Genomic DNA, 18,585 nt, shown 5'->3' with positions numbered 1-18,585 from the left:
AGAGAGAGCTAAGAGTGATGTTATCATTGATCAGAGTGACTATCACTAACTTGCTATTAATTATTTCAAAATCACCAAGAAATTTCCATACTCAAATGATTCACCAACTGTATTGAAATGATGCTGTCACCACTTTATTAAATTGCTTCAGAAGCCTTACCCCAATTAAGATCAAGTACAAATCCCATCATAGACTATGCCCAACACCACATATTTAACCACAAATAGCCAAGTCAGTCTTTAAAAAAATTTTTTTAAAGAGAATGGGCGAAGAGATGGCCTTGTCCTCTGAGATACTGATCTCAACAAATAGAATAACATTTCATACTCTTGCACCTGCATGGGAAGTCAGTCATTTATATTGATCTGGATTTTCCCTAAATTAATCTGTAAATTTAGTGCAAACCAGTCAAAATCTAGTTGGGCTTTTTTCTCCATAAAATTATTTCCATTTTAATTTCATCAAGTTCCTAACTTCCATAAGTCACCAAATTTCACCCAAAATGCCTTTGACATTTGCAAAACAGCTGGATTGGTTTAGGAGAATGCTTAAGACCACTGAAACTCTCTGGTGAATTTGCTAAGAAATAAAACCATATGAGGATAACCATCATGTCATCTTGGGAGAAGCCCTGGGGCCCTGTCCTCTCCCACCCTGGGGCCACCCGCAGAGTGTAGCAATGGAGACTCTAAGCATGGGGTCTTTCCCCCTTTCCCAGACCCTGGATTCTCCCAACCTTTCTCTGGACCTTGTGACCAGTTAGACGGAGCTGCCCAGAGAAGCCAGGCTGAGACTTCCCTCTGATCCTGGGCCCAGGGTCTGGGATGCGTGGGGACAGAATCTGACCATTTTGCAGTTTGAGTCCAACAGGGAAGCCCAACGTTACGCATATGGTGACAAGTAACATCATATGGTGACTGGTATGAAAGTAGAAGACGGCATCACGACAGGAGGGGTTCAAGCCTCCTGGCCTTACCCAGATGGCTCTGCATTCTGGATGGTGGTCTTTACTCACAGTCAGAAAGAAAATGTGGCCTCTCAAATGGAATGACACAAGGTTCAAAGGTAGCTGACTGGCAGATTAACCCTGGCCACTCACCAAATCAGGATAGGAACTGAGTCTCATTCCTGTGTTCACCCCCAGCATCAGCTGCCTTCCTAGAACATGGTGGAGGTTCCTGAACTTCTCCTGAAGGGAGTTAAACAGAAAGCAGGTCAGGATGTTCTGAGTAGACCGTTCATGACTAAGGGCTGGTTAACCCCAACAGAGGTTCTGAAAGGGGCTTTTGTTTCTCTTACACCCCTTTGAGCTTTTCTGTCTAGTGAGGGACCAGCCATGGGCTTGAACTCTGTCCAGCATTTACCTGGCATTGGCTGCTAGTCACAGCGTGTCTTTTAACCCTGAAAAGGTGAGGGACCCAGGAGAGTACACCTGGCCCAGGTGTGCCTGATATCACCCTGGAGTTGGTCTGGGCAGCTGACCTCCCTGCCTGGAGCTGAGACAGGGGAGCCCCCAGTTTCTGGCCTGTGGGATCCACCCCACTCCTTGGGTAGCATGGACCCCCTGGGTGTTTCTGTCTCTCAGGTGGCCTGCTTGACCTTTCCTTTCTGAGCTATGTTGACTCACCTCTATCCCCTGAGATTCCTCATTTCATAACCCAAGTTCTGCTCTCCTCTCATACTCCAGATTCATATCCCAAGTCTGCTCTCCCAGAATGACACTGTGGACGCTTTGCCTAGAATCTTTCCAGTCCTGCTTGGGGCATTTATAGGTTTATACAAACACTCGCTTTATAATCTGTAGATGGTCCTGATTCAGTTGTGATAAACTAAACATCTTTCCTCATTGGTAAATGTAACTCTATTGCATCATTCTTTTACAGCTGTTTAACTTCCACAGGACAGATGATTCATAAATCCTTTGCCCTCTCTGGTTATTTCTTAATTTTCTCCTAGTAAACATAATACCTCAGCCATGTATTTTTTCCTCAGATGAGCACACACTAGGACCTATAAGGACAAGGGAGCCAGGCTGCATGGGGTGGATCCTGCCTGTCCCTCTTACAGCTGTGTGACCCTGGATCAGTTACTTAACTCACTGTGCCTCAGTCTTCACATCTGTAAAATGAGCCTGCTGTGGAAATCTTGCAGGTAATATAGCAACATAAAAGGTTTATTGCCACTCTAAGTTCCCTTCTAGTGACAAGAACGATGAAATTATGGTAAGGACTGATCAGAGGTACCATCACATTAACTCTTAAAAAGCAACTGTTCTGTTTTAAATTTATTTCTGGCAAAACAGGGTCAGAGTCTTATTTTTATATTTCCAATTGACAAATACCACTACATAGTTTTAAAAGTTAAAATGTCATTTGAAATTGCTGTTCTCTGTTTCTGTAACTTGAGATACTGCTGATGAGATGGGGGAATAGTTATATATATATATATTTTAATTTATGAAAACCACATTTATTAACTGTAGGTACTATAGCCACAGTGTGCATGTACCGTCAAAGCTTTCTAGTCTGACCACTCCCATTTATTTTTTCCTGCAAGTGGAAAAATCTCATAGCTTTTTTTTTTTTTTTTTACTTTGTACATAGCTGTTTTCCGTATCAACTTGCTTCTTTAAATAGACTGCTATAAAAATTGCATCTGAGCAAGGTTTTAACTCTTGTTGGAACAGACTGTTGCTGGGTAAGCAGTCAGTCTCAGTGGCGTGACGGAGCACACGGGTGTCAGAGTCAGGGCTGGGTGAAGAACCCATCGATGCATGGAATGGGCCCATACTGAGGATTCAGAGCCTCTGCTCATTGTCGGAGAAGCCCCGTGGGATGGTAGGTGGGTGCAGTGTCAGAGTTCAGGCCAGGTGAGGGGCATGTCCTTGTGGAAGGAGGGAGCCCAGTGGGTGATGCAGGAGTTCACCAGTGATTGATTGTCTACCAGTGATAGCAATACCACTCCCCTTGCCAATGTTTAGGAGGGCATGTGATGCCATTCTGGGCCCAGGATACCTGAAGGGAAGCATTCAGGGAAAGAAAGACTCCCTAAAAGGTTTCCACTCTTGGAAGGTGAAAATGGAAAGTCGTCCCTCTTATTTCTCTCAATAGTGGCATGTCAAACTGTGAAACCTGGAACTGCTACTGCTGACCTGTGTTGGGGGGAGGCAACCCGAAAAGAAAGTTGCCTTAGAGGAGTGTAGCCTTTAAAACTAGCAGAGTTCTGGAGCCCTGTTCCTGACTGTATGGAGCCCAGAACTGCTTTCCTTTGGACTTCTTGTTAGGGAGGCAAGGCATTTCTTTACTGTTGAAACAAATAGAGCCTAGTGTCCTGATACTATAATGAAAGACATCCTCACTGATAACTACACCTTTCCTCCAAGGTTAGCACCTATCACTGCCAACGAGTCTGCTAGTGGCTCTGTGCACGACAAATCAGAAGGACTTGGAAGCAGCAACCAGGATCATTTATAGATAAACAATATAAGATCCAGGGCTTAGAAGCTGCCCTGGGAAAAAGCCACAGCCAGACTTTATGATTTTCCAATGGGTCTCTCTTCTGTGGAACTCCAGACAAGAGCCTTGGGGTCATTCCACCAGTTAAATGAAGCTTCTTAAAAGTTCCTAATTAATACAAAGTGTGAACTTGTTATGTTACCATAGCTACCTACAGTTTAGGTGTGAGCCATATTTAAGTTACAAAATTTAATAAAAAATAGTTTATTCAAACAAGAATCGTACAGGAAAAAATTGGCAAGAGGGAACAAAATAGCTGTAGGGTAAGAAGTTAAGGTATGGAAGCTAGACTTTCTTAGCAAAGAAACTGTCAAGTTTATCAGTCCAATAATATTCTTGGTAAATATTCTTGTCAAAGGACTTCTGATGGAATTCCTGAACTTTTAGAGAAAACAGAACCAAAAAATACCAAGAGATCATGTCAAAGAACAGAATAATTTTGATAGTAGAAGTCACTTTCAGCACCGGCCACACCAAAATAAACAGTTATGGGAGTGCACTTGTAATACTTTGAGTCATTAATTTGTAAATGACAAGGATCGGAAATAAGGGATTTTCTTCACCCCAAAGACATCCTAGTTGCTAAAGCTATGATACAAAATATAACAAAAGTCAACAAAAGGAAGTTGAAAAGGAATGTATGTAATCACACCAAAGGCAGGATGCATGACATTTTCCACCAACTAACATTACTATAGGTAGATGGATTAACTACTTACACAATCTGACTTAGAAAATATAGAAAATATTATTTAAAACAATGTCATATAAAGGGCTTAGTTGACCTCCTTTGTCGAATAGTATTCACACTTTAGTGACAGTATTTAAAAAGTTTATTAGTAAAGATAGGAATGCAGTAAAATATTTTTAGACCACCTACATTTAGCATACATTAAATTACACAACACATTCTTTTTAGTAAATGCTCTTTTTATAACATTCATTCCAGTTACTGATAGAAAATGCAAACAGGGTTATGATATTTAACTAATTCACAAAATGCAGCTGTACTTCAAACTCTTGGCAGCTGTCCAATAATTTTAATGTAAATTTATATATAGAGAGGGAGAGAACAGGAATTATTTCAAGTTTTTCTTATTAGTTCCTAAGTTGGGGGACGGGTGGGGCAGGGAGATCAATAGATGCAAACTCTGGGCAAGTGTTGCAATAAAAATTAGAGTTAGTGTGGGCAGGATGTAGATCCAAGAAACAACATGTATATGTGAAAATACCATGATATTATGTGGTACTCCCTCAAGATAATATTACCACATCAACTAACTTGGTCACACTCTTGATTTAACGTAGAGAAATCTAATGCAAACCAGCTTAAACCAAAAGGAAAGTATACGTTGACCCGCATAACCAAACTACAGTGGAAGCACGCATGGAGCAAGCTAGAGCCAAGAACTCACATGCCATTAGACTTGATCTTCTCTTGCTCTGTGTGTTAGTTTTATTTTCCTCTACTGTAGCTCCAGTTTCTATATAGAATGAAACATGGCTGATGGAAGTCTCTAGGCTCATATAATAATAGCTTAATGATAGTGAAAAGATTCTAGAGAAGGATTCTGATTGGCCTGGCTTGTGTGATTGACCAATAATTGTGGCTAGAGTTGTGAGGTCTGGATAAGCTTAAACCCCCACCTTTAGACCAAAAACTGTGGCAGAATAAAAACCATATGATCATCTCAATAGATGCAGAAAAAGCTTTTGACAAAATTCAACATCCATTTATGATAAAAACTCTCCAGAAAGTGGGCATAGCGGGAACCTACCTCAACATAATAAAGGCCATATACGACAAACCCACAGCAAACATCATTCTCAATGGTGAAAAACTGAAAGCATTTCCTCTAAGATCAGGAACAAGACAAGGATGTCCACTCTCGCCACTATTATTCAACATAGTTTTGGAAGTCCTAGCCACAGCAATCAGAGAAGAAAAAGAAATAAAAGGAATACAAATTAGAGAAGAAGAAGTAAAGCTGTCACTGTTTGCAGATGACATGATACTATACATAGAGAATCCTAAAGATGCCACCAGAAAACTACTAGAGCTAATCAATGAATTTGGTAAAGTTGCAGAATAAAAAATTAATGCACAGAAATCTCTTGCATTCCTATACACTAACAATGAAAGATCAGAAAGAGAAATTAAGGAAACAATCCCATTCACCATTGCAAAAAAATAAAATAAAATACCTAGGAATAAACCTACCTAAGGAGACAAAAGACGAGTATGCAGAAAACTATAAGACACTGATGAAAGAAATCAAAGATGATATATACAGATGGAGAGATATACCATGTTCTTGGATTAGAAGAATCAATATTGTGAAAATGACTATACTACCCAAGGCAATCTACAGATTAAATGCAATCCCTATCAAATTACCAATGGCATTTTTTACAGAACTAGAACAAAAAATCTTAAAATTTGTATGGAGACACAAAAGACCCTGAATAGCCAAAGCAGTCTTGAGGGAAAAAAACGGAGCTGGAGGAATCAGGCTCCCTGACTTCAGACTATACTACAAAGCTACAGTAATCAAGACAATATGGTACTGGCACAGAAACAGAAATATAGATCAATGGAACAGGATAGAAAGCCCAGAGATAAACCCACATACTTATGGTCACCTTGTGTTTGATAATGGAGGCAAGAATATACAATGGAGAAAAGACAGCCTCTTCAATAAGTGGTGCTGGGAAAACTGGACAGCTACATGTGAAAGAATGAAATTAGAACACTCCCTAATACCATATACAAAAATAAACTCAAAATGGATTCGAGACCTAAATGTAAGACCGGACACTATAAAACTCTTGGAGACCGGACACTATAAAACTCTTAGAGGAAAACATAGGAAGAACACTCTTTGACATAAATCACAGCAAGATCTTTCTTGATCCACCTCCTAGAATAATGGAAATAAAAACAAAAATAAACAAATGGGACGTAATGAAACTTAAAAGCTTTTGCAAAGCAAAGGAAACTACAAACAAGACGAAAAGACAACCCTCGTAATGAGAGAAAATATTTGCAAACGAATCAATGGACAAAGGATTAATCTCCAAAATATATAAACAGCTCATGCAACTCAATATTAAAAAACCAAACAGAGAACAGGGGGAGCGATGGGGGACAGCACCACACCTGCTGTGACTGGATACACTTCTGGTGCTGCATTCATACAAAGCATCTGGCCAAAACCCAGGTGGTGCCATGGGGGATAGCACCATCCATGTTTAGAGAGGAACCTCTACTCTCAGTAAGAACACTGGTGCCCCCAAGTCAGGACACCCCTCTGACTTAGAGGAGGCAGCATCGTGTTTGGAGGCTCCTGGTCAGGGCAGCTGTGCCTGTGCTCATCTGAGTCTGGCAGCCTCATAACCTGCTCAGGGCTTTATAGGAGCCATCAGCTAATTCCTTTCTTCTATGAAGAAACTCAACAAATGAAGAGCAGATCTTATTCTGCAAACTGTGAACTTTGCAATGGACTTTGCCTCACTGGAAAGTGGCTCAGCCCCTTTAAGTGAAACTTAACCTCCTCTCTTCCTACAGCAAGCCGGAGGACCACACCTAAGGGGTGTGCAAGAGTGTGTGTGTGTTTGTGTTGGAGTGTGAGGAGCATATGAGCCCAGTTCAGAATTACACCAGACTTGAGAAGCTCCAGTTAGGAGAATGGAAGAGAGCTGCATGTATCATCCACTGTGCCATCCCTGGCTTGACTGTTAACTTGGCCGACCCAAGCTCCCAGCCAGTTTTCCCTAGACTTGGCAATGTCAGGATGCCCACAGCTGTTTTCAGATGCTTCCTCTCCCCCTATGCATTTGCCTCAATGGGCCCTTCTCTTTCCCAGCTTTATGTGTATGTGTGTGTGTGTGTGTGTGTATATATGTGTATATATATATATATATATATATATATATATATATATATATGTATATATATATATGTCAATAAAACCTTTTTCGTATTAAAACAAAAAACAAAAAAAACACATTACCTCCATTTCTGAGTGTCAGGAATCTGGGTGTTCCTCAACTAGGTGACTCTGGCTAGTCTCCCACGAGGCTGCAGGGCTGTGGCCATCTCAAGGCTCCTTTGGGGGGACCTACTTCCAAGCTGGCTCACATGACCATTGCAGGCTTTAGGTCCTCTCTGGCTGTTGGCCAGAGACATCAGTACCTTGCCATATGGGCCTCCCCATAGGTCAGCTCACAACACGGCAGCTGGTTTACCTTAGAGTGGGCCAGAGAACAAGAAAGGGTGCCCCAGACAGAAGCCACAGTCTTTTTGTAAGCTGCTCTCAGAAGTGATTGATAGCCCATCCTTCTGCTGTATTCCATTCATTAGAAGTGAGACCAAAGTCCAGCCCACTTGCAAGGAGAGAGGATTAATAATACAGGATGTGAAAACCAGTGGGGATCACTGGGGGCATTGTAGAGTTTGCCTGCTATATGTGTGTGTGCGTGCATGTGTGTACATGTATATGAACACATACATACATGCATGCACACACATGTATTTGCGTATGCACACATATATACACATATATATACAAATGTATACATACCCACACATTTATATATAGAGAGAATTTATGCTTGAAATGCCTGATTGTTACATCATATGTGTGAAAAAATTCAGCATTTTTAACAGCACTAACAAGACTTCTCTGCTAGCTCAAGACAAACTATCAATAACTCATCAGGCCTAAACTGAGCAAAGTGAGGGAAGAGTTAGTAATTTCAGTGACATCACACAATGAAGTCCTATAATAGAAATTAATATTTGTGACTTGTATGCCTTTTCCACCCAGTACCACCTCTAATTTCAGGCAAGGGGGCTTCTGACCTAGGCTCCATTACTTAGAGGGCCCTGCTCAGTTCTTCCACTGGACTCTTTCCCCACCACTCCCACCCACTCCACTGTGGGAAAAGTGGATGAACCCACCTGGATTTCTTGCCCCCTCATCTTTTTCACACTCTATACCTAGGACCCTGATGGACATGTGATTCCCTAGGTGCAAGGGATAGTCAAAGGATAGCTATTTGGTGAGATAGAGCTTAGATATGGGGTTCTTGGGAGAAGATGTGAAATCACACTGAAGCAAACTCAGGTTTGGAATTGAAAATTATATTATTTGGTTAAGCTGGGGTTCTGTCTAGAGGTTCCTAGCTTTCCCAGACAGTACGGTATGTTTCCAAACCTGAACCACTTCCTGTTCCTATACAGGGAGGTATTTAGAGGATTGTGTGTGAATTTTGAGAGAAAACAGGTATGTAAGGATGAAGTGGAAATGGCTGCTTTCCTGAGAGTTTAAGAAATATTACATGTGGGCAATATTCCTTCAGAACCCCAATAACTAAGCATGCCATAGGGTTGAGGAGAGACTGATACTTCCTCCATTAGCTCAGAACCCACCACCATTCTGATAACTCAAAAAATGCAACACTTAGAGCATCGAACGATAGCGTGGACCCTGGAGATCAGTAAAGGGGTACTTTTGGAGATAGATGAAGTTTATTTAAGCAGTCTAAAGGGCAACAGGCATTAGCCAGGGAGAAGAGAGCAAAGGAAGACAGCTTTGCAGGATGCTACAAGATGACTTGAGGCAACTCACTGTTGACTTCAAGAAATATATGGAAAATTCTTTACAGATCTAGCTTGTAAAGCTTCAGTCACTGGCATTTGCATGGTAAAAATTAAGCAATTAATATGAAACAACAATTCACAGAAAAAATAAAAATGACCAATAAACATTTGAAAAGACACAACTTCACTAAATAAATACAAATGAAAACATTGAGATAAAATTTTTCTCTAATTAGATTAGCAAATTTCAACAAGATTGATATCATCCTACAAAGAAAGGGACATCCATGTATGATTCATTAATATCATCAAGGGATTTCAGCTAATGGAACACTAACCCAAGAGCACAAAAACATTTAATACAGCATTGTTTATCATAGCAAAAAGCTGGACAATATAAATGTCCATCAATAGAGTAATGAGTAAATAAACCATAAAATACGTTGCAGTGGAACATGATGCAACAATTTAATTCAGTAGCTGACTTTAAAAGATGGAGGTTCATGAGACGGTAAGGAGAAATATAAAAGCTGAAAAACACATTACGTGGATGCATTCCATTAAAAAAAAACAAGAACAAAAACAAAAACCTGCACAAGCAGAAGAAAAAGTTAGCCAGCCACAGTGTGACAGATGCTGGCAGAAAATATGAGACTTTTGGGTCAGAGACTAAGGACAGTTTATTACTCACAGTAACAGCATAGCCAGAGTTTGGATATTTGCACCAATTCCCTTAGCCACAATTCCTAGTCCAGGTGATGTGGTCACATACAGTGGCTTGTGTTATAGGAGAGGAACTCTGAGCTTAGGGAACCCAAATCTTTTATATTGGGTAGTAAGCCTGTCTGACCCTATCGTTATTATAAAGGAGGGAGACATGATCTTTATGATGCTGCACAGTATCAAACAAAACACCCACCCTTTGCTCTGGAGGTAGACACTGTCTCTATCTCCCAAGGCTGTTCACTGTACAAATATCCTTTACAATGCTTTACAATGTGGTCCTGAACAGAGGCAGTCAGTGCCTGTTCTCATAAGATGTGCAGTAACATGAAAGACTCATGTAGAATTCCAAGAATTCCCAACATTCTATTGTACTTTTCATTTTGGAAAATTTGGAAACAAACAAAACACTGTAGCTGTCAATTAAAATGATATGTTATTTTACCTAAAGGTATAACAGTGAAAATGTTGATGCTCTGGTCATTATATATCATAAAAGGATACATATTTTTATACATATAAGAATGTGATTTGATTGTAACTGATATATTACTCATTCTATGCTCATTCTACACAGTAGAAATGGGTGATAATGATTATTTTATTTCATAAATATTATTTTTTTAAAAATTTATTTTATTAAATTTATTTATTTTTGGCTGCGTTGGGTCTTTGTTGCTGCGCACAGGTTTTCTCTAGTTGCTGCGAGCGGGAGCTACTCTTCGTTGCGGTGCGCAGGCTTCTCATTGCGGTGGCTTCTCTTGTTGCAGAGCATGGGCTCTAGGCGCGTGGGCTTCAGTAGTTGTGGCATGCGGGCTCAGTAGTTGTGGCTCACGGGCTCTAGAGCGCAGGCTTGGTAGTTGTGGCGCACAGGCTCAGTTGCTCCGCGGTATGTGGGATCCTCCCGGACCAGGGCTTGAACCCATATCCCCGGCATTAGCAAGCTGATTCCCAACCACTGCGCCACCAGGGAAGCCCCCATAAATATTTTTTACTCACTTAGAAAAATAACATCCAGACTGGAATTATTCAAGACAAAATTAAGAAGAGAATTTTAAAAAATTATTTAGCTTTAATGATAGCCATTACATACGTAATTTTTTCTTACACTTTTTTTTTTTTTTACTAGAAAATTGTTCTTGAAAAAACAATTACATGTCAATAGCTCCAAAAGAATCTTTTACTCTGTGAACAATACATACTGCCTGTCTGGGAGAGTGTAATTAAATAATGGATTTTTTGAGCTAAATTCCAACTCCTTCATTTTACTGTTGAAGACACTGAGGCCCAGAGCCATTAAGTGACTTGAAGGTGGCCAGCAACTAGTTAACGTCAGAGCTGAGACTAAATCCCACATGCCCTGACATGGAGCGCAAGGCTCTTTTTTCTTATCCAAATCCACATACGTGGTATGATAGAGCTTTCAAACTGGGTTATGCATACGCCTGCAGGCAATGGCAGCATGCCAGGGAGGTAAAGCCACAGGGTAAACACAGGGTGTCTTGCTTCAATGTAAATATTACTCAAAGATTTGAGAGGGGTTAGGGGGAGCCACTTTATTTTTATATTAAAACAAGATTGATTATAAAGGAGAATGTACATTTTACACAAATTTTTAAAATTTCAGGCTGGATTCCTCAGCTGTAATCCCACCAAATGGAGGTAAAAGTTCTCTCTGCTCACTCTGCTAGGGATACTTCTCTTGTAGATCAGCAATGTAAGGACGTCTAGGGAGAACCTTTTATCCAAGAGGTGCCTTCACTAACACCCAGCTTTCACATTCCATTTTAAATTTCCATTATTTTAGTCCTTGTGATCAGTTAAATTGTAAATTTTTCTTGAAGAGGGAACACATGAAGACCTTATAATAAATGAGTTTCTGAGTTCCTTTCCTAAGAACAGAGCTGTTCTTTTTAAAATTTATTTTCCTCTTCTTAATCAGTATAAGGTAAAAAGATTTAAAAAATTAATCAACAATATAATCTTTAAATGTGATTCTAATAGAAATTAACTTGTTAGTAGTTTACTTCTGTAAGATGCTCTCTGAAAGTATTTTGCATATGGTTCTAAAACTGGCATTTGTGTAATGTACAAAATTGACCAAGTAGTATGCATTTCCATTTTTCCATGTAGAATATTCATGAATGATATCTGAAATGTTGTAACACATATTAACAGCAAATGTGGAGACAAGAGGCTAGTAAATTATTTTATACCTTTTCTCAGTGGACCATTCTTCTCATCTGATTTTTATTTCTGGAATAAAAGCTATTTAAACAATAGTTTTCAGATGATTACTCTCTCAATGATAACTGGGAAGACTTTTACCCACCCACCTACCCCAAAAGGCTCAACTAATTTTTAGAAGTACTAAAAATAGTGTGTTTGATTTGAGGAATAACAGGATATTACATAGTTTCAAAGTATCTCCCCACAAGAAACCTATACATTACAAAGATAAAATAGTAACTTTGCTATTTGACTGGAGAAACTTGGCAGGTATGACCTTAATTGAATAATCAAATGTAACACTACCAGTAACGGGATCAATTGACAGCAACTGCCTCCCGAAGTGATGCACTGAAAAGCACTCAGCATCACCTCTGCAGTATCCCAGCAAAAAGTCCATAACCTGGATCTAGTCACGAGGAGACATCAAACCCAAACTGAGAGCTGTGCTACAAAATAACTGGCTTGTACTCCTAAAAATTGTCAAGGTCATGAAATATAAAGACAGACTCAGAAACTGATCCAGATTAAAGGAAACTAAAGAGAGACAAGATGAAATGCAATGCATGATCTCGTTTTTTTTTTTTTTTTTTTTTTGCTACCAAGGACATTATTGAAATAATCAGAGAAATATGAATAAGTTCTGTAGATTATATAATAGTATTATAGCAATATTAATTTCTGATTTCAATAATGGGACTGTGTTTTAACAAGAGAATTTCTTGCTTTTGGGGAAACACACTGAAGAATTTAGGTGTCAAAAGGCAATATATCCACAAATTACTTTTAAATGAGAGAGAGAGCAAGAAAAAAAAAAAAAATGTAGTAAAATATTTACATTTGGAATCTTGGTGAAGGGTATTCAGGAATTCTTGTATTATTCTTGCAGCTTTTCTGCAATCCTGAAATTATGTCAAAATAAAATATTTCTTTTTTTCAAAAAAAAAATAGTGTGTTTGATTTCTTCACTGAGACTTTTTAAAACGCTCTATTCCGATACCAGCATTTTTTAATGCAAGTAGCTTGACGCATTTCAAAAAATTACATTTAATTCCTAGATTTCAAGTTCATATTTGGAGCCAAGAAACCAACCCATTCAGTTGAATCAACATTTATTAAATGCAGTGTGTTAGGTCCTGGCAAAAAAAACAGTGATGGCACAGACAGAATCCTGCCTCCGAAGTTTCCCAAGCTAGAGGAGAACCAAACTCATAAATAAGATCATAAGATAGTCTGAAGTCTTCAAGATTGGAAGAGACTGGCCAAATAGTGACTCAACTTAGCAAAATAAACCTTAATGCAATATGTTTTTAGAAAATCAAAATTAATGCAAGACATACATGATGAACAAAATATCAAATTTTCAAATAAAACGGGATCAGCAGTATTGATTTTTTTTCCTTTTGCCTTTAAGCTCTACTAGGACTCTGTCAGGCAGTGCTTCACCCCTACCCTCCGGGGCGGCCAGTGGTTTCCAGACACATCTAATTTTCAGAAACCTAAATTTTCTGATATTTAGATCTCAATAAAATTATTATTGCTCGGTGACAGCAGTTGGGGTCCTCTGACACACTCATGGTCTCTGGCATACGCTGTCTTTCCGGCATGTATGGCACGCAGTACCCGGCACAGGGGAAACACTAGTGTATGTGAGGTACGACGCGGGGTGTTGCAGGGTCACACGCGCGAACGTCACAGAAGTCAGGATTTGGCTTCAGATCTTCCCTACTTTGGATTGGCTTTTAGTCAACAAGGTTCTGGTAACTGTTGGTAACCGTCACAACAATCAGCCGCAGGCCAGGCTGGGTTGATCATAGGTGCTGCTGAGTCCCCCGGTGTCCTGATGACTGGGGACCTCAATCATCTGCCCTGTGCCTTCCAACACACAACAAGCCAAGCGAAGGCGGCAGATGCCGCCCTGGAAATCAGCCGTAGAGTAAGCGTCTCCCCCTTCCCCAGACCACGGAGCATTTCGGGGCGGGGCCGGGGGCGGGGCGGGGGGTGAGGAGGGGGCCTGTCAGATGCCCTAGTCCGCTGGAAGCCACCCCTGGGGTCCAGGGCGGAGGGATGGAACAACGGCGGACCTCAGCCAAACCCTCCACTGGGGCTAGGGGCCTCTAATCACCTGGGTGGGGTTTGGGGACCGCCCCTGATCCACACTAACTGATGTATATTGACTTTTTCCCACTTAACATCTCCTGAATATATAATTATGGCAGTTTAGAGATTAGGTAATAAGGCCATAAATTTGGAGTCTTGACTCTCCAAAGGAGATATATATATACACATATATATATATAACACAAATGTTTCCCTAAAGTGCAGATCGACACACTGGGGAGGAAACGTTCTTTGAGGGACAATACAAGCAGAGTTGAGGGCAGTTAAGATAATGGCTAAAAGAATATTTGAGTGGAAAAAAAAATGTCAAAATTGTGTTATGCCACTTAGGACCTAGCAAGGTGTTCTTGAGTTCTCACACTTGTCTAGAAAGGCTTGGGGCTATGATGATTAATCAAGGCTGAAAGTTCTGTAATGAACTGAAAACTTCACACTAAATCTTAACTAACTTGTGGTGCATGTGTATTGCAAGTAGGTATAGGAATTTATCTATCATTACAGTATGTAAATCGTCAAAGCAAGGATATTTCCTTCTATAGATTTTAATACAGTCTTGATTCTTCTAGGATTTAATAATCCTGCAATTTTCAAACATTTTTCTCTTTTATCCAGATTCCAAGGCATCGGCAGTAGAAGTTGCTTTTATTCTTTCTATGCTAGAACTGTCTACACCCAAGTTCTGTGTGGGATTGTTTTTATTTTCCTGTTTTGTCAATCAGTTAATTTGAAAGCTAACATTTCCTCCTCATCAGGTTGCTGAAATTGCTCCCCAAATTGAATACCTTTTCGGAGTGGTATCCTCTACCACCCTATGCAACACTGCAGATTCAAATTCTACCTTCTTGAAATCCGCCCTCTCAGCTCCCACTGTCTTTTTGTTTCTCTTCCTCACTTTTTAACAATACCCCGTCTTTCTCCTTATCCAGCTTGGTTCTCTCCTCCTCTTTCTAAATATAGACACTTCACGATGATCTTACCTGGGTCCCACTCTCTCCTGTGTGCTGGCCGACTGGCCAGTCTGTACACACCCACCCTGACACCTCTGGTGAGATCCGCTCTCCCACTTGCAGCTTTCTGGTGGACGGCTTGACCTGTATGTTCTACCAGTGCCTCAGTTTCAGCATTTCTCAACTGCAAGCATCTTCCCTCCCAGTCACCTGTCTCATCATCATGTCATCACACAATCATCATCACCTGTGACTTCCCTTGCCCTTATTCTCTGCCTCTAGTTACTTGCCAGTTCCCATCAGTTCTCTTTGTACATCACATGTCATATCTGTTCACTGCTTATTCTCACTTGCTACTGTCCTGGGGCAGGCTCATCAGCTCTTGACTTGATTTTCCAGAGGCAACCTTGCTTCCTATCTGCAGTTCTGTCTGCACCCGGGGCCATCATATATGGTGCTGCTACAGTCATCTTCCTGAGATTTAGCTTTGTCACATCTTTTCTCCAGTTTAAAAATCCTATACTTCTCTGTTGCCCCAGAATTGAGTCCAGTGATGAATTACCCAATAGTTATTAAGCCCATTCTTTTACAGCCCAACAAAACAAGGGCACAAAAAAGGAGGAAAAATGATTTTGAAATAGCTTGATATTGCATATTGCTTAAAAGCATTGATGTAGTTGTCATGGGAAAAATCAGAACTTTATTGGAATTCCTTACGCTGATTTTACTATGCAGTTAATATATATATTTCATGTATATGTATATATATCTCATATAAAATTAAATTAAATTTAAATTTCAGATTACATAAAATATGTGATTTTAAGTTAGCATTCTTAGGACCTATAAAAGTTTTTTTTGAGCAGTAGGTGCATGCTTCTGAGCCTAAATTTCAAAGTTAGCACAAATAATATGACCCTAATCCACCTTTTAAAATTGATTCCTCACAATTGGCTTCCCTGTGCCTTTCCCTGCAGCCAAAGGCTGTACAACCCTAACGCCTCACACGTTCTTCCCCTGCTTTTTCTCCTTTGTGTACTTACTCCCCTGTGTCTAAAATGCCCATCCATCGATATCTGTGTCTAATTTCTCCTCACCGTTTCAGACCCAGCCCAATTGTCAGTGCTGCCCTAAAATCCTCTCAAAGTTCCCAGGGTTGACAGTATTTTCTTCTTCCTCTGAATTCACCGGAGCATATTTTCCTTTTCTCTTAGCCCTTAATATTTGCAACCTTCTTTTGAAACATTGTGTATACTTCCTTCTCTTACTAAAAGTTTAGTCATAGAGAGTAGGCACCTTTCCTGATTCATTGCTACATTTACTAGCTAGTCTTAGACTAAACTAGTCATAGCCTGAACTAAGACAAAGTAGTTTGTGGTTCAATAAATGGCTGAATGATCTGTTTGGACCTACGACTTTAAAAATGTTCATATTAAAGAGTGCTGTTGTGTGCAGCTGTTGTGAAAAATAGTATGGCAATTCCTTAAAAAATTAAATATACAATTACCATGTGATCCAGCAATTCCACTTCTGAATATATACTCAAACGAAGTGTAAGCAGGGACTCAGATATTTGTATACCCATGTTCATAGCAGCATTATTCACAAAAGCCAAAAAGAGGAAACAACCCAAGTGTCCATTGATAGTTAAATGGAAAAACAAAATGTGGTATATACATACAATGGAATATTATTCAGCCTTAAAAAGGAAGGAAATCCTGGCATACATTACAACATAGATGATTCTTGGAGACATTATGCTAAGGGAAATAAGCCAGTCGCAAAAAGACAAATACTGCCTAAATAATTAATTACATCAGTGATTCACATATTATGACGATAGTTTCAATTTCCCTTTTCATGTTTTTATTTTCAAAATTTGATTTAAATCCTAAAATACTCATTCCATGGCTAAAATGTTCAAAATGTGTATTAATTTCTGATTACTAAGTTAATATGTGTTTATCATAAAATATTCAAACATTATTGAAAAGTGGATTGCTTAAAAAGTGACAGTCCCTCATGATCTCAAGTGATAACTTGTTAATAACTTGGAGTGTGTGCGTTTTGTGTGCATATAAATATCATTGGTAACAAAACTGCCAATGACATTTTTACTTAAAAATATATTTTGGATATCTTTATAGGTCTAGATATCCATCTGTCTACATTTTTAAGCTACTGCACAGCGTTCTGTTGAGAAGTTACATTTTAATTTAACCCATATTCCAATTAATGGGGCATATTTCACAACTACAATGTATGTATGAGATGAGCAGTGGTATTCACATTTTGCACGTGTGTGTATGTACTGGTGTATTTCTGAGTGCTAGATGTGAAATGGTGGGATTAAGTTAAAAGCAGGTTTGTAATTTTAATAGATAGCTGCAAAATTTTAATTCTACTTTGACCAGGCTTTAACATTCCAAACACTTTGGTGAAATTGAGATTGACTGTGTACAGTAGAAGCTGATGGTTTGGATGTTAAATTAAAATTCCCAGATGTGGATGCCTAAGACTGATCCAATGGGTTTTTCTAAGCCCCAGATTCAGCTCACTTATCATGGTCACAAAAATACCCTGATGGAAATGCCTACACCTGAGCCAATAAATTCTCTAAGCCCCAAGATTCAGGTTGTGTAACAGGGTCACAAAGGAAGTTTGGGATATAAATTAGCAGCTGCTCTCCATCCCTGGGGTATCTGTCTTTTTCACTTCTTTAGATATTTCTTCATCCCATTCAATCTAATGTCCTCTACTAAATAATAAAACCATTGTCAAAATTTCATAAATCACTTACTGACATTACTACCTCACCACCCACAACAAATCCCAGCTGAAATTTGGTGATTGTTTTGACTCTGGTAATTACAATGTTTGTCAGATTCCAGAAGTGCAATGATTATACTTTCCACTTTCGTTGTGTCTTGTTAGTTTTACTCCCTCATTGACAAATTATAGATGGGCTTTAATTTTTCCATATCATCTTAGGCCATGTGGCCTATAAATGTTATTTTGTAGTTTAGTAAAGGACCTTAAGAAGAAAAAGCAAAGCAGTTAAATAGCTGTTGTTGGATATGTGTTTTCCAAAAAAAACCCCATGGGAATAAAAATTGCTACTTCTCCACCAAAAATTCCCATTGTGCAAGTATGTTAGTAACTCTTGAAACATGAAGACACTGTTTCTTTGCAGAGAAAAGAAAATAACATTTATTCACTCATTCATTCATTTGTCTGACATTTATTGAGAATTTACAGGGTGCCAAGCCCCTATATGATAATGTACATTATACTCTACTCCCTCCACCTCCAACCTTGGTACTGAGTGTCTTCTGCAAATATGGAAAACCTACCAAATATCAATCCTTCATGTTTGAAGGTATATTTACAGATATTTAAAGACCAAATTACTCTTCCTCACGGAGAATCGAATACTTGGTTTTG

General features: G+C 39.4%; 1 protein-coding gene across 1 annotated transcript in view; it reads left to right on the top strand.

Moving 5' to 3' along the window:
* Positions 1-11,209: 11,209 nt before the first annotated feature.
* LRRC72 (leucine rich repeat containing 72) overlaps positions 11,210-18,585 on the top strand; it is a gene marked incomplete at its 5' end in the record, with an annotated part of 44,860 nt that continues 37,484 nt past the window's right edge. Inside the window, 2 exons of the mRNA XM_082473921.1 lie at positions 11,210-11,330; positions 13,864-14,009. Coding sequence (XP_082330047.1) covers positions 11,210-11,330; positions 13,864-14,009 — 267 coding nt within the window. The remainder of the gene's footprint in view (positions 11,331-13,863; positions 14,010-18,585) is intronic.

The sequence above is a fragment of the Balaenoptera physalus genome (assembly GCF_965194825.1).
Source record: "Balaenoptera physalus genome assembly, chromosome: 8".
Taxonomy (NCBI): domain Eukaryota; kingdom Metazoa; phylum Chordata; class Mammalia; order Artiodactyla; family Balaenopteridae; genus Balaenoptera; species Balaenoptera physalus.
The sequence above is the reverse complement of the archived record's forward strand: the minus strand, read 5'-3'. Positions and strand labels throughout refer to the sequence as shown.